This window comes from Rhinoraja longicauda, chromosome 20, assembly GCF_053455715.1.
Source record: "Rhinoraja longicauda isolate Sanriku21f chromosome 20, sRhiLon1.1, whole genome shotgun sequence".
NCBI lineage: Eukaryota > Metazoa > Chordata > Chondrichthyes > Rajiformes > Arhynchobatidae > Rhinoraja > Rhinoraja longicauda.
Window position 1 is genome coordinate 20,186,491 of NC_135972.1, and position 24,907 is coordinate 20,211,397.

Here is a 24,907-nt window from a genome sequence, read left to right on the forward strand (position 1 = left end):
GGTAGAGGTGAGACAAAGATAGACACAAAGTGCTGGAGTAACTCAGCGGGTCAGGCAGCATCTCTGTAGGTAAAAGGGGTGATGTTTCGGGTCAGGACCCTTCTTCAGACTGAAAGTATGGGGGCGGGGTGGGTGAAGAGACGAGAAAACATCAGGACCAACCACTGCCTGGCAAGTGATAGGTGGATACAGGTAAGGGAGGCCAGAGATGAAAAGACAAAAAGTGTGAGATAAGGAGATAAAGAGCGAAGAGTCATGAAATGTGAAGCCAGAGGATGGAATATAGGTGGAAGGTTAAAAGGTGAAATGGGTGCGTATCCAGGTGGGGCACTGGGAAGAGAGGAGGGAAATGTGAGGGAGAGGGGAAAAAGATAGGGAGAGGGGGAAAAAGACGAGGGGGTGTTTTGGAGCTAGTTACTTAAAATTGAAGAATTTGTGAAATTGACACAAGGGAGTGCAGATGCTGTTTACAAACGTTTTTGAACTTTTGAGTTTCAGTAGAGTTTGTGAGTTTTGCAGACCTGCATATTGATTGGCAGGCATGTTTAAGAGATTTATTTGCAGTAACTTTCAGCAGAATATTTACAAAGTTCTCAAATTAAAATACAACCATCGCGATCTTGGACTCACTCCAGCGTTGATAGAGGCCGCCAGCCGCAGGGAGCAAGTGGTCACCATGTGCTCCCCTCCAGGGACAGCTGGGAACGGACATGGCCTGGGAAGAGGGGCAGATAGAAGCCATAACCAGACTCTGCCTGGACCTCTGAATGACCATCTTGGCCAGCCCCAGGAGCGGACAGACAAGACCCATACTCTGACCCAACGATCCCATCACATCCCTTGCAGTGGGTGCCCAAAGATCAGGCAGGTGGGACTGAAGTGCATCCAGAAGCTCCTTCAAACACTCAAGCAAGGACCCCAACATGTCCGGTGTGGTCAGTGTGTAGGTTATCGATTAGATGCTAAGACGGTAGGGATGTTGAACTTGGGGCTTCTTCATGTGGTGGCTGAAAGAAAGGAGTGCAAACTCAACCATCCATGGAATAATCTTCAAAGTCTGGGAGGCGACCCCTCATTCAGTCTCTCTGGAGGTTCCCATGGACTGTCTACATCCGCGTTCTCATGAAGGAATAATGGTCCAGGTTTGCCTTGTCCTCTTTGTGCCAGGAACCACTTACTGATTTCTCTTTCGACCAGCCCTGGCACAAGACAATGTCAGAGAGACAAGGAAATGCAGGTGTTGGAATCTTGAGAAAAAAACACAAAGTGCTTGAGGGTCTCAGAGGGTCAGGGAGCATCTGTGGAGGTAATGGACAGACGACGTTTGGGGCCAGGACCAATCTTCAGAGTTGGACAACATTTCAAGTCCAACGGTCGGAAGAAGGCTCCTTCCCCAAAAGAGCATTTGTCTAGAAGAAACGTTGTCTTCTTCACAAAAAGCACAAGATACACAGTGCAGGATGCAGCAACATGAATGGAGGGAGGTCAGGTGGAGAAGTATTTTCCATGGCCTCCCATCTGGCTCAAGAATGGTCCGAGGAAAGGCACCAGGTTTACAGTTCCTGGAGGAGGATGAAACTAGGGCAGGAAACACAAAAATGCCCGCAGTGGTAAGATGAAAGCTTTCCCAAATGGATGCAAAGTTGAGCAGTGAGAGCTTCTGGAAAATGGCATCATGGACAATTAGCACATCAAGCTCCAAGGTCTGGAGCAAGATCTGCAACACTGAGCACTTCCTAAGAACTCAGAAGGTAAGCAACTGTCCTCTACGGAACTGGAGGATTGGCCGACTGGTTAATACTCAGGTGACAAAAACCTCTGTATGGATGCCTCTGGGTATCTGTTGGATCATCTGATGGTGAAAGCGACCTTCGGTGGACCTCCAAACATCTCAACCCGAAACGTCCACTCTGGTCTGCTCCCATCATTTGTAGGAATCATTTGGGATGAGACTTCTGAATTTTTAAACAGTACATCCAGCCACCTCACACCATTTACAAAAGATAGGTTTGAACGATAATGATTGAAGACAACTTTTCAGGCGTGAATCTCAACCAAAGTGCAGGAAGTTTTCTGAATGGAAGAGCAGTGAAGATTTAGTGAGATGATGGAGCACAGTGATGGGAACAGAGGCAATAGCGTTCATGAGGGCAACATCAGATTTGGTGCTGGATATGCAACGTCTGTGGGAAGTATCTGGATGGGTAACGACTGTGGGGAGTATCTGGATAGGCAATGTCTGGATACACAACATCTGGAAATGCAACATCTGGATATTGGATTTGGAACATCTGGCTAGACAATATATGCCATATCTAAGGGGAGCATTCGGGGACGTTCTGCTTGTAGCGGTGGGGGTCTTGGGTGGTTGTTTAATGCATGGATGGGTTTAGGTTTAGTGGTGACATTTAGTTGGTTGGTGGATGGATGAGTCAAAGTTCATTGGGTCCTGAGTGGTCAAGATTAGTTGATGAGTGATGGGGTAGGTGATTGGCTGAGGCTTGGGTGTCCCTATGGTGTTTGGTGGGATGGACAATGGAGTCTTGGTGGAGTTGGAGGGTCCGCGGTTTACACATCGTTAGTTAAATGGGTCTTGGTTAACTTTGCCTGCCCGATTGCCTGATGGCATTTGAGGGCTTCTGAATGTCTTTTTCTTTACTAATCTGCACGACCTCCAAGTTCACCTCTAAGAAAATTCTATTTTGTATTCTTTCACTCATAGGGCTGCTCCAGTAAGGTAAGAAACTCTCTGAAACTTTCTATGTCACGGTGACTCTTAGTGAAGGAGAGAAACTCTTTCTCCCTCTTAACATCTTTCTGTGGATGAGAGTGAGCGAGTAAGCTTATGGGTAATCTTCAGTTTAATTAGCATCTTGTGTCTTGCCTTTCCCTGGGTTGGTGGTAGAGAGACCTGCCCGTTTAACGTGGTCTCCCTGCTGCCCGAGTGTAACTTGCTCCTCACTCCGCGGTGATGTTAACCACAGATTCGTGCCGACTGCCTTGAGCAGAGTGATAATCTCTTGACACTTGACTCTTGAAGCTATGAGGTTCCACGTCCTACTTTGACATTAACTCTACTTTGTTTATCGAAAGCAACGTTGAGCACAGGTGCACCATGCCTCGGTTTAGGCTCAGCAAACGTAAAATCACTCCGTGAGTTTCCGATCATAAATCTTTATTGGTCAATTTGTTGAACAATTGACTAATCTTACTAATTTTAAAAAGTTTACGTACCATAATCTCGGGATTATGGGTACACGTCTACACTCGATTGACAAGATGTTGATCTTGTACATCAGTACCTCCTGCTGTACGGAAGGACTTCAGGAAGCCGATGTGACTTGTCTACCAGGTTTCATGGTCTAGGCTGTGCTCAAACTTGTGCAATCACATCTTATGATTTTCTTCTCACCGTTATGGTCTTTCATGGTTCTCCAACTAACCCTCGGGACACAGTCTCTTACTGTGGCCAGTTTTTTTTTTTTTGTTTGCTTCTCTTGAGTGCTTTGATTGTCCTTCTTGTCGAGACATTCTTCGTGGGCGAGGGTGCGGTCTTTGCATCCATCAATGATGAGTAACAGTCGTCGGTGGGGATAGATGAAATGTCTGCACACAAACATCATCATAATCCGGCCAAGTTATTCAGGGGCTCCCTCACATCTGTAATAAATTCATTGTGTGGCGAGCATTTATTGTCTTTACTTTGGACTTTGGAGATATGGCACGGAAACAGGCCCTTCAGCTCATCAAGTCCGTGCTGACCAGCGATCGCCCCGTACACTAGCACTATCCTCCACATAGAGGACAATTTACAATTTTACCACAGTCAATTAATCTACAAGCCTGTACACCTGTACACCTTGGAGTGTGGGAGGAAACCGGAGCACCCAGAGAAAACCCACGCGGTCACAGGGAAGACGTACAAACTCCGTACAGACAACACCCGTAGTCAGGATCAAACCCGGGTCTCTGGCGCTGTGAGGCAGCAACTCTACCGCTGCGCCACCGTGCCGGCCCATTGCTCGTCCCTAAATACACTTAAATTAAATGGTTATGATTTCAGAGGGCAGTTAAACAGCAAACATAGCACAAGAGTAGGCCCTGTCGACCCACAATGTCTGTGCTAAACATATAATAAGGAATAGGAGTAGAATTAGGCCATTCGGCCCATCATGTCTACTCTGCCATTCAATCATGGCTGAATCTATCTCTCCCTCCTAGCCCCATTCTCCTGCCTTCTCCCCATAACCTCTGACATCTGAACTAATCAAGAATCTATCTATCTCTGCCTTAAAAATATCCACTGATTTGGCCTCCACAGCCTTTTGTGGCAAAGAATTTCACAGATTCACCACCCTCTGACTAAAGAAATTTCTTCTCATCTCCTTCTTAAAAGAAATTTCTCCTCATCTCCGTCCTTTAATTCTGAGACTGTGACCTCTAGTCCTAGACTCTCCCAACTCTCCCAACTCCTTCGCCTGCTCATCAGCTATATCCCTCCATACCCTGCGTAACCATGTGCCTATGCAAAAGCCTCTCAAACGTCACTATCATATTTGCATCCACCACCACCCTGGCAGTGCGTTCCAGGCACCCACCACCCTCTGTGCAAAAAACAACGTGCTCAACACATCTCCTTTAATCTTTGGCCCTCTCACCTTAAACCTATGCCCTCTAGTCTTTGACATTTCTATCAGGGGAAAACTGTTCTGACTGTCTACCCTATCTAAACATCTCATCATTTTATAAACTTCTATCAGGTTTCCCCTCAGCCTCCGACACTCCAAAGAAAAGAGTTGTCAGTGACAATTAAGCCTCCAAGACTGCTGTTCCAGTACTCACTACTCACGAGTTGAAGCTATTTAGTTATTCCAGCCTACTACCAGCCCTCCATTCCCTAGTGGTATTAGTTCAAGGGACGGCATGTTGGCGTAATGGTAGAGCTACTGCCTTACAGCGTGAGAGACCCGGGATCGATCCTGACTACGGGTGCTTGTTGGTACGGAGTTTATACATTCCGTGACCTGCTAGATCTTCGTTGTCCTCCCACACTCCAGAGACGCACAGGTTTGTGGGTTAATTAGCTTGGTATAAATGTAAAAAAAATTCTAGTATGTGTAGGATCATGTTAATGTGCGGGGATCGCTGGTCGGTGCGGATTCAGTGGGCCGAAGGGCCTGTTTCGGTGCTGTATCTCTAAAGTAAACTAAACTAACGTTCCCATTGACTTGCCTGATTGTTGGTCAACGTCTCAGTGTGGGGTGGAAACAATTGGACCTTAAAACATCTTCATGTCCAGAAATGCATGGACACCATGGACATCCATGAATTACGAGGCTTCGAGGATTATGATTCTTTGTACTTCTGTAAACGCATGGTATTGGCATTGTTTTATTATTGTCGCGTGTTTCGAAATACAGTGATGAATCTTAGTTTTTGTGTGCTATCCACTGAAGCCATTTTGTACTTGAGTTCAATGTGTGAGCATTCATTCTCAAAATTGTAACAGGCACATCATTTAGCCTCGGAATGAAGGACTGATGGGGTTTGAGGAGAGGATGAAATATCATTATTTTGTTGAGTATTTATTGAAAACAGCGGGGCACTGAAAGGTAAAGTTTGAAGGCAGATTAACTTCAGAGTTATGTGTTACCTGATCAGGTAATCAATTGGGCCACCTCAGAATTGAATCTACATTAATATAATCTGTTGTTTTATTTTGTAACAGGTCTTTAATGTTACAAAACATTATTCCTTTTGCATTTGTGTGAACTTTTGAAAATTCTGGAAGTTGAGCAAATTTTGCCAATAAGTTGGTTCAACTCTTTCCATTGCAATCGTTATGTGGTGCTTTCTCTTTAGACTTTCTCTTGAGTGAATGTTGTTTCTCATTTACAGTTTGCCTTTGACTAGATTCCTAAAACCTTGCATGTTTTTGTTCTTTGTTAAAAGTGGAACCGATGGTCAGGATGACGCAGGAGAGCTTGACTTCAGTGGGTTATTGAAGCACAGGTGAGTTGTCATTGTGTGGGCAAGACATTGATGTTGGTTTCTTATTGTCTTAATAGACAATAGACAATAGACAATAGGTGCAGGAGTAGGCCATTCAGCCCTTCGAGCCAGCACCGCCATTCAATGCGATCATGGCTGATCACTATCAATCAGTACCCCGTTCCTGCCTTCTCCCCATACCCCCTCACTCCGCTATCCTTAAGAGCTCTATCCAGCTCTCTCTTGAAAGCATCCAACGAACTGGCCTCCACTGCCTTCTGAGGCAGAGAATTCCACACCTTCACCACCCTCTGACTGAAAAAGTTCTTCCTCATCTCCGTTCTAAATGGCCTACCCCTTATTCTCAAACTGTGGCCCCTTGTTCTGGACTCCCCCAACATTGGGAACATGTTATCTGCCTCTAATGTGTCCAATCCCCTAATTATCTTATATGTTTCAATAAGATCCCCCCTCATCCTTCTAAATTCCAGTGTATACAAGCCCAATCGCTCCAGCCTTTCAACATACGACAGTCCCGCCATTCCGGGAATTAATCTAGTGAACCTACGCTGCACGCCCTCCATAGCAAGAATATCCTTCCTCAAATTTGGAGACCAAAACTGCACACAATACTCCAGGTGCGGTCTCACCAGGGCCCGGTACAACTGTAGAAGGACCTCTTTGCTCCTATACTCAACTCCTCTTGTTACGAAGGCCAACATTCCATTGGCTTTCTTCACTGCCTGCTGAACCTGCATGCTTCCTTTCATTGACTGATGCACTAGGACACCCAGATCTCGTTGAACTCCCCCTCCTCCTAACTTGACACCATTCAGATAATAATCTGCCTTTCTATTCTTACTTCCAAAGTGAATAACCTCACACTTATCTACATTAAACTGCATCTGCCATGTATCCGCCCACTCACACAACCTGTCCAGGTCACCCTGCAGCCTTATTGCATCTTCCTCACAATTCACACTACCCCCCAACTTAGTATCATCTGCAAATTTGCTAATGGTACTTTTAATCCCTTCGTCTAAGTCATTAATGTATATCGTAAATAGCTGGGGTCCCAGCACCGAACCTTGCGGTACCCCACTGGTCACTGCCTGCCATTCCGAAAGGGACCCATTTATCCCCACTCTTTGCTTTCTGTCTGTTAACCAATTTTCTATCCATGTCAGTACCCTACCCCCAATACCATGTGCCCTAATTTTGCCCACTAATCTCCTATGTGGGACCTTGTCGAAGGCTTTCTGAAAGTCGAGGTACACCACATCCACTGACTCTCCCTTGTCAATTTTCCTAGTTACATCCTCAAAAAATTCCAGTAGATTTGTCAAGCATGATTTCCCCTTCGTAAATCCATGCTGACTCGGAACGATCCCGTTACTGCTATCCAAATGCTCAGCAATTTCGTCTTTTATAATTGACTCCAGCATTTTCCCCACCACTGATGTCAGACTAACTGGTCTATAATTACCCGTTTTCTCTCTCCCTCCTTTCTTAAAAAGTGGGATAACATTTGCTATTCTCCAATCCACAGGAACTGATCCTGAATCTATAGAACATTGAAAAATGATCTCCAATGCTTCCACTATTTCTAGAGCCACCTCCTTAAGTACTCTGGGATGCAGACCATCAGGCCCTGGGGATTTATCAGCCTTCAGTCCCATCAGTCTACCCAAAACCATTTCCTGCCTAATGTGGATTTCCTTCAGTTCCTCCATCACCCTAGGTTCTCCAGCCCCTAGAACATTTGGGAGATTGTGTGTATCTTCCTCAGTGAAGACAGATCCAAAGTAACGGTTTAACTCGTCTGCCATTTCTTTGTTCCCCATAATAAATTCCCCTGCTTCTGTCTTCAAGGGACCCACATTTGCCTTGACTATTTTTTTCCTCTTCACGTACCTAAAAAAACTTTTGCTATCCTCCTTTATATTATTGGCTAGTTTACCCTCGTACCTCATCTTTTCTCCTCGTATTGCCTTTTTAGTTAACTTTTGTTGCTCTTTAAAAGAGTCCCAATCCTCTGTCTTCCCACTCTTCTTTGCTATGTTATACTTCCTCTCCTTAATTTTTATGCTGTCCCTGACTTCCCTTGTCAGCCACTGGTGTCTCTTACTCCCCTTAGAGTCTTTCCACCTCTTTGGAATAAATTGATCCTGCAACCTCTGCATTATTCCCAGGAATACCTGCCATTGCTGTTCTACCGTCTTCCCTGCTAGGGCCTCCTTCCAATCAATTTTGGCCAGCTCCCGCCTCATGCCTCTGTAATCCCCTTTGCTATACTGTAATACCGACACTTCCGATTTTCCCTTCTGCCTTTCCATTTGCAGAGTAAAACTTATCATGTTGTGATCACTGCCTCCTAATGGCTCTTTTACCTCTAGTCCCCTTATCAGATCAGGATCATTACACAACACTAAATCCAGAATTGCCTTCTCCCTGGTAGGCTCCAGTACAAGCTGTTCTAAGAATCCATCTCGAAGGCACTCTACAAACTCTCTTTCCTGGGGTCCATTTCCAACCTGATTTTCCCAGTCTACCTGCATGTTGAAATCTCCCATAACCACCGTACCAAGATGCAGTGAAAACCTTTGCGTGCTGTCCAGTCAATTCATACTGTACACAACAATCAAGCCAAACACAGGTACGACGGGTGGTGCAAAGGGAATAATACCAGAGTACAGAATATTGGAACGGCATGGTGGCACAGCTGGTAGAGCTGCTGCCTCACGGCGCGAGAGACCCAGGTTCGATCCCGACCTCAGGAGCTGTCTTCTGCGGTTTCTGATCCTGACCTCTGGGTGCTCCGGTTTCCTCCCACATCCCAAAGACATGCAGGTTTGTAGGCTAATTGGCCCTCGGTAAATCTCCCCTAGTGTGTAGAGAGTGGATGAGAAAGTGGGATAACGTAGAACTAGTGTGAATGGGTGATCAATGGTCGGCATGGACTCGGTGGGCCGAAGGGCCTGGTTCCATGCTGTATCTCTAAACTGAACTAAACTAAACCTAGGTAGCTTTGTGCCCATGTCTTATGTCCCCAAATGGAGCAAAATAATCCTTAATTGAAGCAACACACCGATATGCAAATATAGTACTCTGCAAACATCATAAACTACAAAAAAAGTTCAGTATATTATATATATATTTTAAATAAACCATAGTAGTGCACAGATGAAAGCAATGCCACCAAGTTGGTGGTTGGAGTGTTTAATAACTTGATGGCTCTCGGGTAGAAGCTGTTCCTGAACCTGGTTGCTTACAGTTTTCAGGCTCCTGTACCTTCTTCCCGAGGCAGGAGTGAAATGAGAGCATGGCAAGGGTGGTGAGGGTCTGATGATGTTGGCTGCCTTTTTGAGGCAGCGACTCCTGTGGATCCCTTCGATGGTGGGGAGGACAGTACCCATGACGGACCAGGCAGTGTCCAGCACTTTTTGTAATGTTCTTCGCTCCTGAGCGTTCGAGTTACCGAACCAGGCCATGATGTGACCTGTTAATGTGCTCTCCACAATATGAGCACATTGTCAGAGTAGGAAACGTTGTTGTTGAAAACCTGGATGATTAAAGGCAGAACGAGAGGAGGGCAGGGGGAGGAGGAGAAGCGCTGGGAAAGGTGGAACTCAACTCTTGTCTCCATTGCCAGGGAGATTAAGGAAGAAAGCACAGACCCCGATTTTGATGTCTGGGAGCTCCTGAAGGGCGCTCAGCCACACGAGTATGAGAAGATTGCGTTTGAGAACGGCATCACCGACCTGAGGGGTCTGCTGCGTCGTCTGAAGAGAATCAAACGAGAAGAGAAGAAAAGTGCCGGCAAGTAGTCGTCCATCAGAGCATTGAGTAGATAAGCTGGGAGGTGAGGTTGCAGTTGTTTAAGGCATTGGTGAGACTGCATTTAGAGCATTGTGTTCTGTCCTGGGCACCATTTTACAGGAAAGATATTGCCACGTTGGAAATGGTGCAGAGAAGATTTACGAGGATGTTGCCAGGACTCGAGGGTCTGAGCTATAGGGAGAGGTTGTCCAGGACTTTATTCCTTGGAGCGCAGGAGGATGAGGGGTGATCTTGCAAAGGTGTATAAAATCATGAGAGGAATAAATCAGGTAAATGCACAGAGTCTCTTGCCCAGAGTAGAGGAATCAAGAACCAGAGGACATAGGTTGAAGATGAGGGGGGGGGGGGGGGGGGGAAGATTTAATAGGAACCTGAGGGGTAACTTTTGTCACACAGAGGGTGGTTGGTGTATGGAACAAGCTGCTGGAGGAAGTAGTTGAGGCTGGTAGTATCGCAACATTTAAGAAACATGTGGATAGGTGCATGGATAGGACAGGTTTAGAGGGATATGGGCCAAATGCAGGCAGGTGGGACTAGTGCAGATGGGACATGTTGCTCGGCGTGGGCAAGAGGGCTGAAGGGCCTGTTTCCACACTCTATGACTTTAAGTACACAAATAAGGAGGTTCAGAGGGATAGGCACAAAGTGTTGGAGTAACAGCGGGTCGGGCAGCATCTCTGGAGAACATGGACAGGTGATGTTTCGGCTTGGGACCCTTCTTCAGATTGAAAGTAGGGGCGGGGGATGGAAGAACTGGAGGCGGAAAAGACCAGGACAAATGAGGGCCGACAGCAGATGACCTCCACATGTCTGGGTACAAACATGGTCGTAGAGCCGGAGAGCGGTAGGAATCACAGAGGGGGAGCAGTGAGAGAGGGTCTCACCGAACACCCATTGGAGAGTGGAGGAGAACTTCTTCAAAGTAGGCACACCATGGGGAGATCTCACAGTGGAGCAAACCCAAATGTAGAAACGAGGCACTGCAGATGCTGGTTTATACCAAAGATGGACACAAAGTGCTGGAGTAACTCAACGGGTCAGGCAGCATCTCTGGAGAACATGGATAGGTGACATTTTGGCTCAGGACCCTTCTTCAGACTGAAAGAAGGGGGTGAGGGGGGGGGGGGTGGAAAATGGAGGCAAAAAAAGACCAGGACAAATCAGCAGATGACCTCGGAGGGATTCAGAGGAATATGGGCCGGGTGCGGGCAAATGGGACCAGCTGAGATGGGACCACTTGGTCGGCGTGGACGAGGTGGGCCAGAGACCCTGTTTGACTCCATGACTTTAAAGTATCCTGCAAGACACATGGAAACATATCCTTTCTCTATTGAAGGTATCACAAAAAGCTGGAGTAACTCAGCGGGTCAGGCAGCATCTCAGGAGAGAAGGAATGGGTGACGTTTCGGGTCAAGACCCTTCTTCAGACTTCTTTCTCTACTGAATGTGAATTAACCAAAAAACCTTCCCTCTTTTTGGATGGACCTCTCCAATTGGCCCCATTCCCCCACATTCTCCCCACAGCCCTGAGAGTGTAAGATTCTGTAGAAGGTGTTTTCACCTCTTGATGCGTGCAAAGATGCAGCCTGACCTGCTGAGTTCCTCCAATACATTGTGTTTAACTCTCTGCTTAAAATACCCACACAGGAAAATAGGAGCATGATTTGGCCACTTGTCCCCTCAGGCCTGACCCACCGTTTAATGGACAGATGACCTTTTGGGTCGGGGACCCTTTTTTCAGACAGATTTGGACTCTCCAACAGTATGAAGAAGAGTCCAGAGCCAAAGTGTTGTCTGTTTGTTCGCTTTCCAGATGCTGCCTGACCTGTTGAGTTCCTCCAGCACTTTGTGTTCCCCTCTATGGGACTCATGTGTAATGATGGTATTAGTGTAAAAATCCCACCCTGTTCTCTAATGCACAAACAGTAGCACATTGTACTCTACATTGGTCCTGTTGAACAAAAAGATCTGAATTTCAGACGCTACCTTGCTTATGGTGCTAGATATTGACCTGGCAAATAAATGAAGCTGATAAATTGAAATATTAGTGTTGATTTTATCCCTGTGCACATGTGGCCATTAGTTGCCCAAAGATGATCAGGTTGTACCTTCTCGGAACTTGGACAATAGAGTCGCTTACCTGCAGGACCTTGAAAGCGAGTGAGGAGTATGTACAAAGATTCTGCAATGGGCCATGCAAAATCCTGCCCTGCGCTCCAATCTTGCATATCCATCCCATCCCCTATTTACAAATGCTTCCAAACCTTCAATAAAATAAAATGTAAACATGGAACACGAAGTTCATAAGTCACAGGAGCAGATTAGGCCATTCAGCCCATCGAGTCTACTCCGCCACTCAGTCATGGCTGATCTATCCCTCCCTCCCAACCCCATTCTCCTGCCTTCTCCCTATAACCTTTGACATTCTTACTAATCGAGAGCCTGTCCATTTTTCGCTTTAAAAATACCCAATGACTTGGCCTCCATCGCCGTCCGTGCCAATGAATTCCACAGATTCACCACCCTTTGAATAAAGAAATTCCCACTCATCTTTCTAAAGGTGCGTCCTTTTATTCTGGATGATAAGGAACAAACCTTTTGGTGTACAATGCCCATTCCAAGTTAAACTAATCTCCTCTGCCTGCACATGATCCTTATCCCTCCATTCCCTGCATATCCATGTGTCTATCTAACAACCTTTTTAAACCACAATCACCTTCACCACCACCCCAGTGTTCCAAGCCCCAGTCACCTTCTTTGTAAACTGTCCCCATGCACCTCCTTTAAACTTTGCACTTCTCATGTTAAAGCTATGCCCTCTGGTCTTTGACATTTCCACTCTGGGAAAGGCTCTGTCTGCCCTGTCTATGCCTTGGTTGGCTTTTGTTTAATGTTGGTTTCTTTCTTACACACCAAGCTTTTGCCAAGATTCTGGAGCCCGGGTACCAGGTGGAGAAAGGTGGCAAGATAAGGTTCGTGGTGGACCTGGCAGATCCAACTGTTGACCTGAAGTGGTATCGCAACGGGCAAGAAATCCGCCCTGGTCCAAAGTAAGTCTTTGCCTTAAATGTTCTGCAGGTTCAACGCCGGTTTTCCCGCAACTTGTGGTCCGGCACCTCCTGTAATCCGGACAAAATTATGAGAGGGCACTTGAGATCCCACTCCCCACCCACCCGGAAGTCCCCCCCATAAAGCATGGTGCCTCGGCCGGATGCAACCTCATTGGGACTTCCGGGCCGATCGGGGGATCGAATTTGCTCCCTGCAGCCGGGACTCTGGAACTCCGGCACGGCGGGAGCCGGCAGATCTTTTCCCATAGCCAACTTCCAAGGCCGATTTTTGCTGGCCAGTATCTCAGCCCCTCAGTGGTCCAGCAGGACTGTTCCAGTACCAGTGGACTCCTCTTAGAGGTCGTGACCTCTTAGTCCAACAAAACGGATAATCCCGAAAGGCTCTGGAGCAAATGGTGCTGGAAAACGATGGAGGACCTGTACCTCTTAGTTAAACGGAACAGAGCCACAAAGAACTGCAGAGGCTGGAATTTTGAGCAAAAAAGAAAAGTACTGGAGGAACTCAGCGGGTCAGACAGCATCATTGGCAAAGATGTATAGGTGACATTTCAGGTCAGGGCCTTTCTTCAGACCCAATGTTCCGAACTGAAACGTCACCTCTCCATGTTCTCCAGAGATGATGTCTGACCTGCTGAGTTACTCCAGCACTTTGGGTCCTTTAGAGAAAGAGAGACATTCCATTGAGGGTGAATAAGGGACAGGCAGAGGAAGCAGGGACGGAGACACAAGGTTCGTGGTGGACTTGGCAGATATAACTGATCCTGAACAAAAAAAGCAAAGTGCTGGAGGAATTCAGCCGGTCAGGCAGCATCCGTGCAGGGGATGGACAGACCCAATGTTTTGGGTCGGGGCCCTTCTTCAGACTGTTAGAGTGAGGGGGGGGGGGGGGAAGAAAGCTGGAAAAGAGATGTGGGGGCAGGACAAAACCTGGCAAGTGATAGTTGGATACAGGTGCGGGGTTGATTGGAAGATGGATGGAGTAAGTGACAAAGGCTGCAGGTGAACAGGAGGCAAAAGGGTGTCAGATAGGAGGAGGAGGAAGAGTGCAATGTAAAGCTAGAGGGAGGGATATGGGTGGAAGGGGATGAGGGGAGGGGAATGAGGGGAGGGGAATGAGGGGAGGGGAAAGAGGGAGGAGTAAAAGGAATCATCGGACCTGGGGATGGGAAATGATCAAATGGAGAAGGGGAAAGAAATAGGGTAACTGGGGTGAGTGGAGGTGATGGGAGAAATGGATGCACACCAGGGTTGGGGGGGGGGGAGGGGGGTAAGGAAGGGAGGGGGTGAGGGGAGGGCATTACTTGGAATTGGGTTGTAAGCTGCCCAAGTGCAATATGAGGTGCTGCAATGAGCATAATGTTTTTTTTCCCTCAACAAGGAGAGTTTATTTCACAATCACAGTACAAGTACTGGAAGGACCAATACTGCCAAATAGCAGTTTACAAACAGCAATCAATTAATTATCAAATGACAACGGTATCATCCGTAAACGCAACGCACTGGAATCCCCATGGCTAGCGTTCACGGAAGGCCTCCAGAGTCCCCTTGGGTACTGGGCGTTCCTTCTTCAGGGACACGCGGGCATGGATGTAGGCCTGGAAGAGGGACAGGCAGTCGACTCGGGCAGGACCCTCGACATCATGTTGGGTGTGTGGAGTGTTCCCATCACACCACATTGGCCTGAGACTGCAGATAATGAAGCCTTCCTTTGTAACCTCGAACAGGTACATCTTTGAACACAAGGGGACATTACGTATGCTGACCATAAAAAACTGCACCAAGGCAGATGATGCGGCATACCAGGTATCGGCTGGGGAAGAGAAGTGTACGACAGAATTGTTTGTTAAAGGTAAGCTCCTCCAGAACCTCCTCTAGAAGTTTCACTTGCTGCAAAACAGTCCACTCAGCCCAAGAGATCCGTCTCCACCCACCCCACCTAATCTCACCCCGCTCAAATCTCCTTCTGTTCCTCTGCCCCACAAAGATTTATGCACAATGGTGTAGCGGTAGAGCTGCTGCCTCACAGCACGAGAGATCCAGGTTCGATCCTGACTATGGGTGCTGTCTGCACGGAGTTTGTACCTTCTTCCTGTGACCTCGAGGGTTTTCCCCGGGTTTACTCCCACACTCTAAAGACGTGCAGATTTGTAGGTTAATTGCCTCCAGTAAAAATTGTAAATTGCCCCGAGGTGTGTAGGATAGTGCTAGTGAACAGGCATTGTCGGTCGGTGTGGTCTCGATGGGCCAAAGGGCCTGTTTCCGCATTGTATCTCTAAACTAAACTAAACTTTTCCCTTTGGTCATTGTGTCATCGAGGCCATTCAACTCATCTCGATCCTTTCTCAACCTGGAGGTCATCACAGGTACTGAAGATAGACACAAAAAGCTGGAGTAACTCAGCGGGTCAGACAGCATCTCTGGAATAAAGGAATCGGTGACGTTTAGGGTCGAGACCCATCTTCAGAAACGTCACCTATTCCTTTTCTCCAGAGATGCTGTCTGACCTGCTGCGTTACTCCAGCTTTTTGTGTCTGTCTTCGGTTTAAACTAGCATCTGCAGTTCCTTCCTACCTAAGGTACTGACCTCCCCACCAATTGTAGAGATCTACAGGAGGTGAGGCAGCCCAAACTTGTCCATGCTAACCAAATTGCCTAACCAAGCTAGATCCATATGCCCAGGCTTGGCCTGTGTCCTTCCAAACCTTTCATGTCCATGTACCGAGTCCAAGTGTGGTGGGTGTCCCCACTGCAGATGGTTCTGGAATCCTGCCACCACAGAGGGATCAGGGATGGGTGTAATTTGGAAAACACACCGGTGAAGGGTGAGGCTCGGGGACACGCTGAGCTATGGGTGGACCTTCACCCGTTGTCCTATGTCTTTGCAGAGCCTCCCATTCTGATCACTCGCGAGCTGGAGGACATAAACGGGCTGGTCGGGGACAGAGTGGAATTGGAATGTGAAGTGTCGGAGGAGAATGCCCAGTTGAAATGGTACGCCTCACCCCATTGGCTCAAAGCCAAAAGGGAGTTCAGTAGACTGAGCAGGATTGGCCAAGCTGGTTTGAAGTGAACGCCATTCACATCGTACACACTCGCTGAAGGGCGGCACGGTGGCGCAGCGGTAGAGTTGCTGCCCCACAACGCTAGACACCCGGGTTCCATCCTGACTTTAGGTGCAGTCCGTATGGGATTCAATGATACTTTATTGTACAGTGACATTCTTTTTTTTTGACACAATACACAAAGTACACAAAAAAGTCGCCACATTTCGGACGACCAAAAAGTACTCATTAGAGTTATATTCGTCCTTCTTCATCCTCTGTGTACCCACCTCACCCACCCCTCCCCCCCCCCCCCCCATTCCCCATCCCAGGACCCCCTTTGTTCATCCTGTTTCCTCCCACATCTCAAAGACATTAATTGGCTTCTGTAAATTGTCCCTAGGGTGGGATAGTGCTAGTGTACGGGGGGCCATCGCTGGTCGGTGTGGACTCAGTGGGCCAAAGGGCCTGTTTCTGCACTGCATCTCTAAAGTAAAGTAAAAGTTGGTTTGCTGCCTTCCGCTTCACGGAGAAACAATTCACTCAACCCAAGAAGTCCATGTCCAGCCATCCCCCCTAATCTCACTCCATTCATAACTCCTTCTGTTCCTCTGCCCCATAAAGGTTTATCCATCTTCCCCCTTACGTCATTGTATCATAGGCACCACTCAGCCCGTTGAGACTCTTTCTAACCTGGAGATCATCACAGGTACTGACCTCCCCACCATTGAAGGGATCTACAGGAGGCGCTGCCTCTATCATCAGAGACCCCCACCACCCTGGCCACGCTCTCATCTCCATGCTACCATCGGAAAGAAGGTACAGGAGCCTGAGAGCTGTGACCTCCAGGTTCAAGAACACCTTCTTACCAGCAACCATCAGTCTCTTGAACACTGCACAACACTAACCTCAGCAACTGTGGACTTCTATCGACTGTGTCTTTGGTTGCACTACGGACGTTATGATGGTTACCTAGTGTAATGGTAACATGGAACAGTACAGCACAGGAACTGGCCCTTTGGCCCATAATGCTGAACATGAAGCTAAGTTAGACTCGTCTCCTCTGCCTGCACCTCTCCTCCTGATCAGGTTGTGGTCTTCCTCTCCAGGTACAAGAATGGAGTTGAGCTCGGAGTTTCATCCAAGTATCGCTTTAGGACGGAGGGGACGAAGCACTGGCTTATCATTCCCGAGGCAGCCAAGAACGATGCAGGAACGTACTCCATAAAAACCGCGGGGGGCCAGTCCACGTCGGTGGTGAAAGTCGAGAGTAGGTATCACCTTCCCAGACCTGGTCACTTGGACACGGGGAGACCAAGAACCCTAGGAAGTCATGACTTGCAACTGGGCTTGTATTCGGAATTTAGGATGAGAGGGGATCTTATAGAAACATATAAAATTCTTAAAGGATTGGACAGGCTAGAGGGAGGAAAAATGTTTCCGATGTTGGGGGAGTCCAGAACCAGGGTCACAGTTTAAGAATAAGGGATAGGCCATTTAAGACTGAGATGATGAAAAACTTCTTCACCCAGAGAGTTGTGAATCTGTGGAATTCTCTGCCACAGAAGGCAGTGGAGGCCAATTCACTGGATGTTTTCACGAGAGAGTTAGATTCAGCTCTTAGGGCTAAAGGAATCAAGGGATATGGGGAAAAAGCAGGAACGGGGTACTGATTTTAGATGATCAGCCATGATCATATTGAATGGCGGTGCTGGTTCGAAGGGCCGAATGGCCTACTTCTGCACCTATTTTTCTATGTTTCGTCTATGTTTCTATGCCTCATCTAGCTCCCCTGGCAGCTCTTTCATACCCCCCACTTCCTGTGTGAGAAAGTAGCCCCGACAGTTCCTATTAACTTTACCCCCTCACCTTAAATCTCTGCTATTATTCCCTCAACTTTAGCATTCACCCCATCTAATCCCCACATTATTTGAACCTTCAGCCTTCAGTGTTTCAAGGAATAAAGTCTTAGCATGCTAAACCTCTCCCGCCAGCTCAGGCCCTCAAGTCCTGCAACATCCTCGTTGCTCTTCTCTGCACTCTTTCTGGCCCAATGGCATCTGAGCACAACCCGACTTAGCACAACTAGCCACAGTTCCTTCCAATGGAGGTACACCGGTTGTTCAGCAGTGAGTCGCGATTATGTTCTCCGTATGAACGTTGATTTCTGTATTTTCAAGTAACTCCTGCATTCCCCCCATCCCCCTTGCCAACCCTAGACGTCCTACCAGTTCCACAGGTTGCATCCTTGATTCCCTCTTGTTATCACACCTTTCCCATCCAACAGTGGGCCAGTATGAACTCTACCCTTCCTGAGGTCACCTGTTGCCAGCCCTGGCCTTTTCGTGCCTTCATTATTTCTACCCCCACCACCCATCTCAATTTTTTAATGTCTGAAGAAGGGTCCCTGCCTGAAACGTTGCCTATCCATGTCCTCCAGAGATGCTGCCTGACCCACTGAGTTGCTCCAGCATTTTGTGCCTGTCATGTTCGCTACGAGATGGTTGATGATGACTCCTTCCTCCTAGTGAGACCACTGAAGATCCTGCAAAGCCTCACGGACCAAGTAGTCCTCTCGGGTCAACAGGCCGTGCTTCAGTGTGAGATGTCGCTGGCCAATCTGCCCGGAAGGTGGTATAAAAATGGACAGGTCATCTACCCGACTGACCACGTGAAGATGTTTCACAAAGGAAGGTGAGCTGTACTTGGAATTGCCAGTGGAAAACTCGCTGGAGTTTAGAAGAATGAGGAGGGACCTCATTGAAACTTTCGGGTTAGCGAAATGCCTGGATAGAGTGGATGTGGAGAGGATGTTTCCACTAGTGGAAGAGTCTAAGGCCAGGGGGCTTGGTCTCAGAATAAAAAGACGTACCTTTAGAAAGGAGCTGAGGAGGAATTTCTATAGTCAGAGGGTGGTGAATCAGTGGAGGTGGAGGCCAAGTCACTGAGTCTTTATAAAGCGAGATTGACAGGTTCTTGATTAGTACGGGTGTCAAAAGTTACGGGGAGAAGGCAGGAGAATGGGGTTGAGAGGGAGACTTAGATCAGCCATAATTGAATGGTGGAGTAGAATTGATGGACCAAATGGCCTAATTCTGATCCTATGTCTTATGAATTTGTTGGATCTCCCTAAACAAAGGGTGGCACAGTGGCGTAGTGGTAGAGTTGCTGCCATACAGAGCCAGAGACCCGAGTTCAATCTTGACTATGGGTGCTCTCAGTGTGGTGTTTACCCGTTCTCCCTGTGACCGTGTGGGTTTTTTCCAGGTGCTCTGGCTTCCTCCCACATTCCAAAGACGTATAGATTTCAAGCCATGATTGAATGGTGGAGTAGACCTAATTCTGCTCCTAGGACTTGTGAACATACGAATTTGTAGATTAATTGGCTTCGGTAAAATAGTAAAAAAATGTCCCTAGTGTGAAGGATAGTGCTAGTGTTCAGGGTGATCGCTGTTCCGCACAGATCAGTGGGCCGAAGGGCCTGTTTCCACACTGTATCTTTAAGCTAAACTAAACAAAACTTGAAAAAAAGACACAAGTGCTGGAGTAACTCAGGCAGCATCTCTGGAGGACATGATTAGGTGACGTTTCAGGTCAGGACCCTACTTTAGACTGAAAGGTTATAGCCCATAATGATTCTGAAGAAGGGTTCCGACCTGAAACTTTACCTGTCCGTGATCTCCAGAGATGCTGCCTGGCCCGCTGAGTTATTCCAGGACTTTGTGTCTTTAGTTGAGCATGCTTGTTGGGCTTTCTGCTTCTCTATATTTAAGAGGGAGTTAGATGTGGCCCTTGTGGCTAAAGGGATCAGGGGGTATGGAGAGAAGGCAGGTACAGGTTACTGAGCTGGATGATCAGCCATGATCATATTGAATGGCGGTGCAGGCTCGAAGGGCTGAATGGCCTACTCCTGCACCTATTTTCTATGTTTCTATGTTTCTACTTTGTGGGAGATGTTGATGCAACCCTGACGAGTTGTTTGTCGATGAAGGGTTCACAAGCTGGTGGTGGAGAAGATGGCTCTGGATGATGATGGTGCATACACGTTCGTTCCTGAAGGCTACTCAATGCATCTTGGAGCCAAACTCCGCATGATCGGTAAGTGGAGGAGGGTAGTTCTGCTAGAACACAAGAGTTTCATTCCTAACAAACCTCATCTCGTCGAAAACCGTGTTACAAGGACAATCGTCTCACTGGGGAAAAGGGGTGTTTCAGACCAGGCCCAGCTGGTAGAGTCACTGCCTCACAGCGCCAGGGACACATGTTCGATCCTGACCTTGGGTGCTGTCTGTGTGGAGTTTGCATGTTCTCCCTGTGACCGCATGAGTTTTCTCCAGGTGCTCCAGTTTCCTCCCACATTCCAAAGGCGTACGGATTTGTGGGTCATAGAAGCAGGGGACTGTAGATGCTGGTTAATACACAAAAGAACACTAAGTGCTGGAGTAACTCAGCAGGTCAGGCAGCATTTTGGAGAACATGGGTAAGTGGCGTTTCGGGTCTGAGAAGCGTCTTGACCCTAAACGTCACCTGTCCTTGTTCTCCAGAGATGATGCCTGGCCCACTGTTGGTGCATCACCTTGTGTTCTTTCGGGTTAGTAGGTTAATTATAAAATTGTCCCTGGTGTGTAGGGGGTGGTTGCAAAAGTGAGATACCATAGTATTAGTGCGAACGGGTAATCGGTGGTCGGTGTGGACCCAGTGGGCCAAAGAGCCTGTTCCCATGCGGTATCCTTCAATGTAAATAAACGCGCAAAACACAAAGTGCTGCAGCATCTCAGCGGGTCAGGCAGCATCTCTGGAGAACATGGACAGGTGACGTTGTGGGTCTGGACACTTTTTCAGAAACGTCGTCAGTTCATTTCCCTCCACAGCACTGAAGAAGGATATCGACCCGAATCATCACCTATCCATGTTCTCCAGAGATGCTGCCCCACCCCGTTTAATTACTCCAGCACTTTGTGTCTTTTTGTGCAAACCAGCATCTGCAGTTCCTTGTATAGGAATATAGACATGTTGGGTAGCCATTAGCAGGGCAGAGAGCTGGGTGACTAGTGGGTGATGTGACAAACCTACCCATTTAAAACCTGCACACAGTAATGATGGGGTCTGGACAGGGTGGTATGATGGCCCTTCCAGGCCACCTGCAGGTAGGTAGGTAGGTAGAGAACAATGATCATGCTTCTGTGTTTAATTTTCCTTTGAAAACTTGGTTCCACCAGATCCTCCCAAACTCCACCTGGACAGCCTCACAAAGGTGCCTGAAATCGTGGTTGTGGCCGGGAACAAGCTGCGATTGGACATTCCCGTCACTGGAGAACCAATGCCAAGAGTCATATGGATGAAGGGTGACAAAGTAAGTCCCTTCGTAGATTCACAGAGCTGCACAGCACAGGATCAGGCCCTTCGGCCCACCCTGTCCATGCCGACCAAGTTGGCGTACTGGGCTGGTACCATTTGCCTGCATTCGACCCATTGCCTGCTCCTGCCCTTGTTTGACTTCCCAATATCCATCACTTTGCATGTGTAAAAAATTGAATTCTGCCTGCCATCGCGCCGCCCACGTTTCTGGCTGATCTGTGTCTCCCTGTCACCCTGGAGAACCATTCCTACTGCCCACCGCGCCACCAGTTTCCAGAGTTGCTGCCACCACCTTCGTGGCTGCAACTCGAAGTTCGGCCGAGGTTCGGCCTGTCTCAGTTACGCTGTTGGTCCCCGCAGGCAATCCTGGAGTCTGGAAACCGGGTGAGGGCAGAGTCATTCCCTGACCACACCTCCATGGTCATCGATTCAGCGGAGAAAGATGACAGCGGGACCTACAAGATCGTGGTGCAGAATGAAGCTGGAGAGGACAGCGCCCTGCTGAAAATAAAGGTCGTCGGTGAGTGATCATACAAGTAGTAGTTCACAAGTTATGGGAGCAGAATTAGGCTATTCGGCCCATCAAGTCTACTCCACCATTCAGTCATGGCTGATCCATCTCTTCCTCCCAACCCCATTCACCTGCCATCTCCCTATAACCACTGACACCCGTACTAATCAAGAATCTATTAATCTCCACCTTGAAAATACCCAATGACTTGGCAATGAATTCCACAGATTCACCACCCCTTGACTAAAGAAAGTCCTCCTTTATAAAGGTACATCCTTTTATTCTGAGGCTATAGCCTCTGGTCCTAGATTCTCCCACTAGTGGAAACATCCTCTCCACATCCACTCTATCCGGGCCTAGTCGTGTTGGTTGACCAACAGAGATGGGGTTGGTTTTTATTTTTATTTTTACAATTTTAGAGATACAGCGCGGCAACAGGCCCTTCGGCCCACCGAGTCAATGCCAACCAGTGATCACCCCTTTCACTAGCATTATCCTACACACGAGGGACAATTTACAGTTAAACCAAAGCCAATTAATTTACAAACCTGTATGACTTTGGAGTGTGGGAGGAAACAGAGGGGAAACCCACTTGGCCACAGGGAGAACATACAAACTTGATCATAGCATGCAAGCCTTGCCATAATCTCCAGGTGTCCCTGTGGCTATCTGGAGAATTGGAACTGGGACAGTAACAGTAGACTTGATGGGCCAAATGGTCTAATTCTGTTTCTAGGAGTTATAAACGTGTGAATTCAGCAAGAAAATGTATTAATGCTCATAATGTGAACTGATAATATCAGGGGAATAAACTGAGTGGAGCACAACGAGAAGGTATTGCTGCTCCGTGAATGAGATGGGGCTTGCTTAGTCATACTGCTAACCTTGGATCCTTCCTCACGTTCCCACAGATATTCCTGACCCTCCCGCAGCTCCGATAGTTACCGAGGTGGGAGGTGACTGGTGCTCGATGATGTGGAACCCTCCGGACTATGACGGAAACTCGCCGATTCTAGGTGACCCAGGATACCGGTGGATCTTAACGAGTCAGAAAGTCACACAGCATGAAAACAGGCCCTTCGGCCCAACTTGCTCCATCTACACTAGTCCCACCAGCCTGTGTTTGCCCCATATCCTTCTAAACCTTTCCAATCCATGCACAGTACCTGTCCAAATGTCTTTTGCATGTTGATAGACTTTAGACATTGGAAATACAGAGTGGAAACAGGCCCTTTGGCCAACTGAGTCCATGCTGACCAGCGATCACCCCGTACATTAGTATTGCCCTACACACTTGAAACAATTTACAATTTTTACCGATGATGATTAAACTACAAACCTGTACATCTTTGGAGTGTAGGAGGAAACCGGAGCACCCGGAGAATACCCAGGCGGTCACAGGGAGAACGTGCAGACTCTGTACAGTCAGCACCAGTAGTCAGTATCGAACCTGGTTGTTTGGTGCTGTAAGGCAGCAACTCTACCGCTGTGCCACTGTGCCGCCCTGTTGATATAGTGCCTACTTCCGCTGGCAGCTCATTCCATATACCCACCACCCTCTGAGTGGACAAAGTTGCCCCTCAGGTCACTATTACATCTTTGCCACCTCACCTTAAATCTATGTACTCAGGTTAACCACTGACTCCTCTCCGTGTCTTTTAGGCTACATCATCGAGAGGAAGAAGAAACAAAGCTCCCGGTGGATGAGGCTCAACTTTGACCTCTGCAAAGAGATGACCTTTGAACCCAAGAACATGATTGAAGGTGTCCCCTATGAAGTCCAGGTCATTGCGGTCAACGCCATTGGGATGTCACGGTCCAGTGAACCATCCAAGGCCTTCATCCCCCTCGGTAAAGTCAAGCCACGTATTGCCATTGTTTCGTTTAGTTTATTATGGTCATGTGTACTGAGGTACAGTGAAAAACACTTTTGTTTTGTGCTGTCTAGTCAGCAGAAAGACTAAAGGATTACATTCAATCAATCCACAATGCACAGATACAGGATAAAGGGAAATAGGTTTAGTGCAAGATAAGGTCCAGTACAGTGCAATTAAAGATAGTCCAAGGGTCTTCAGTGACGTACATAGCAGCTGAGGACCGCTCTCTAGTTGTTGATAGGATGGTGCAGTTGCCTTATAACAGCTGGTAGGAATATAGCTGGTAGAAAATAGGTGCAGGAGTAGGCCATTCGGCCGTTCGAGCCAGCACTGCCATTTAATGGCTGATCATCCAAAATTAGCACCCCCCTTCCTGCTTTCTCCCCATCTATATACTAAAACTCTCGTTTGTTTGTTTGTTTGTTTGTTCCTGAACTACGGCCAAAACGGTACACGATAGCGCGACAATTTTAGGCGCAACTTACTCAGCGTCATCACTTTGGTGTTAATGGAAGAAGATTCATTGAAATCGGTGTTATATTTTTAAAGTTATTCACATTTTAAAGTTTAAATCTATCTCCTAGGGAGGGAAGGGGGTGGAGGGAGGGGGGTAGGGAGGGAGGGGGTGGAGGGGGGATAAGGGTGGTTGAGGGGGATGGAGTGGGGTGGAGGGGAAGATCAGAGGGGGAGGGGGGAGTGGGGGAGAAGAGGGTGCTGCATCAATGCAGGAGAGGTTTGTGCCCAACGGGTCCACTTGGTCTAGTATCCCTTGATTCCGTTAGCCCTAAGAGCTATATCTAACTCTCTCTTGGAAACATGTAGGAGGAATCCGGAGCACCCGGAGAAAGCCCAGTCGTGAGTGTATTGGGAGTATAATGGTGGACTGGGAACGCACTCTTGCAGGGCACCGGTGCTGAGAATTATTGTGGAGGATATGTTGTCAAGCTTCGAATCTGCCCATAATTGTATGAGCCACGGGGGGGGGGGGGGGGGGGGAATGGCGGAGGTAGGTACGATTACAATGTTTAAATGACCATACCGAGGGTCTGCTCATCTCTCCGGTGTTGCTTACCCCCTAGCGCCAACCAGTGAACCCACACTCCTCGCCTGCGACGATGTGACGGACACCAGTGTCTCGCTCAAGTGGCGTCCACCTGAACGGATCGGTGCGGCGGGGCTGGATGGCTACCGCATTGAGTACTGTCTGGAAGGAAGTAA

At 47.9% G+C, this 24,907-nt stretch overlaps 1 protein-coding gene across 1 annotated transcript in view; it reads left to right on the forward strand.

Annotated features, from left to right (window-relative positions):
• mybpc1 (myosin binding protein C1) overlaps positions 1–24,907 on the forward strand; it is a 103,324-nt gene that overhangs the window by 53,503 nt on the left and 24,914 nt on the right. The window contains exons 12-25 of the mRNA XM_078417469.1: positions 2,723–2,737; positions 5,953–6,012; positions 9,644–9,810; positions 12,749–12,881; positions 14,627–14,751; positions 15,788–15,893; positions 17,053–17,213; positions 18,472–18,637; positions 19,935–20,041; positions 21,163–21,296; positions 21,662–21,821; positions 22,724–22,828; positions 23,475–23,663; positions 24,769–24,903. Coding sequence (XP_078273595.1) covers positions 2,723–2,737; positions 5,953–6,012; positions 9,644–9,810; positions 12,749–12,881; positions 14,627–14,751; positions 15,788–15,893; positions 17,053–17,213; positions 18,472–18,637; positions 19,935–20,041; positions 21,163–21,296; positions 21,662–21,821; positions 22,724–22,828; positions 23,475–23,663; positions 24,769–24,903 — 1,763 coding nt within the window. The remainder of the gene's footprint in view (positions 1–2,722; positions 2,738–5,952; positions 6,013–9,643; positions 9,811–12,748; positions 12,882–14,626; positions 14,752–15,787; positions 15,894–17,052; positions 17,214–18,471; positions 18,638–19,934; positions 20,042–21,162; positions 21,297–21,661; positions 21,822–22,723; positions 22,829–23,474; positions 23,664–24,768; positions 24,904–24,907) is intronic.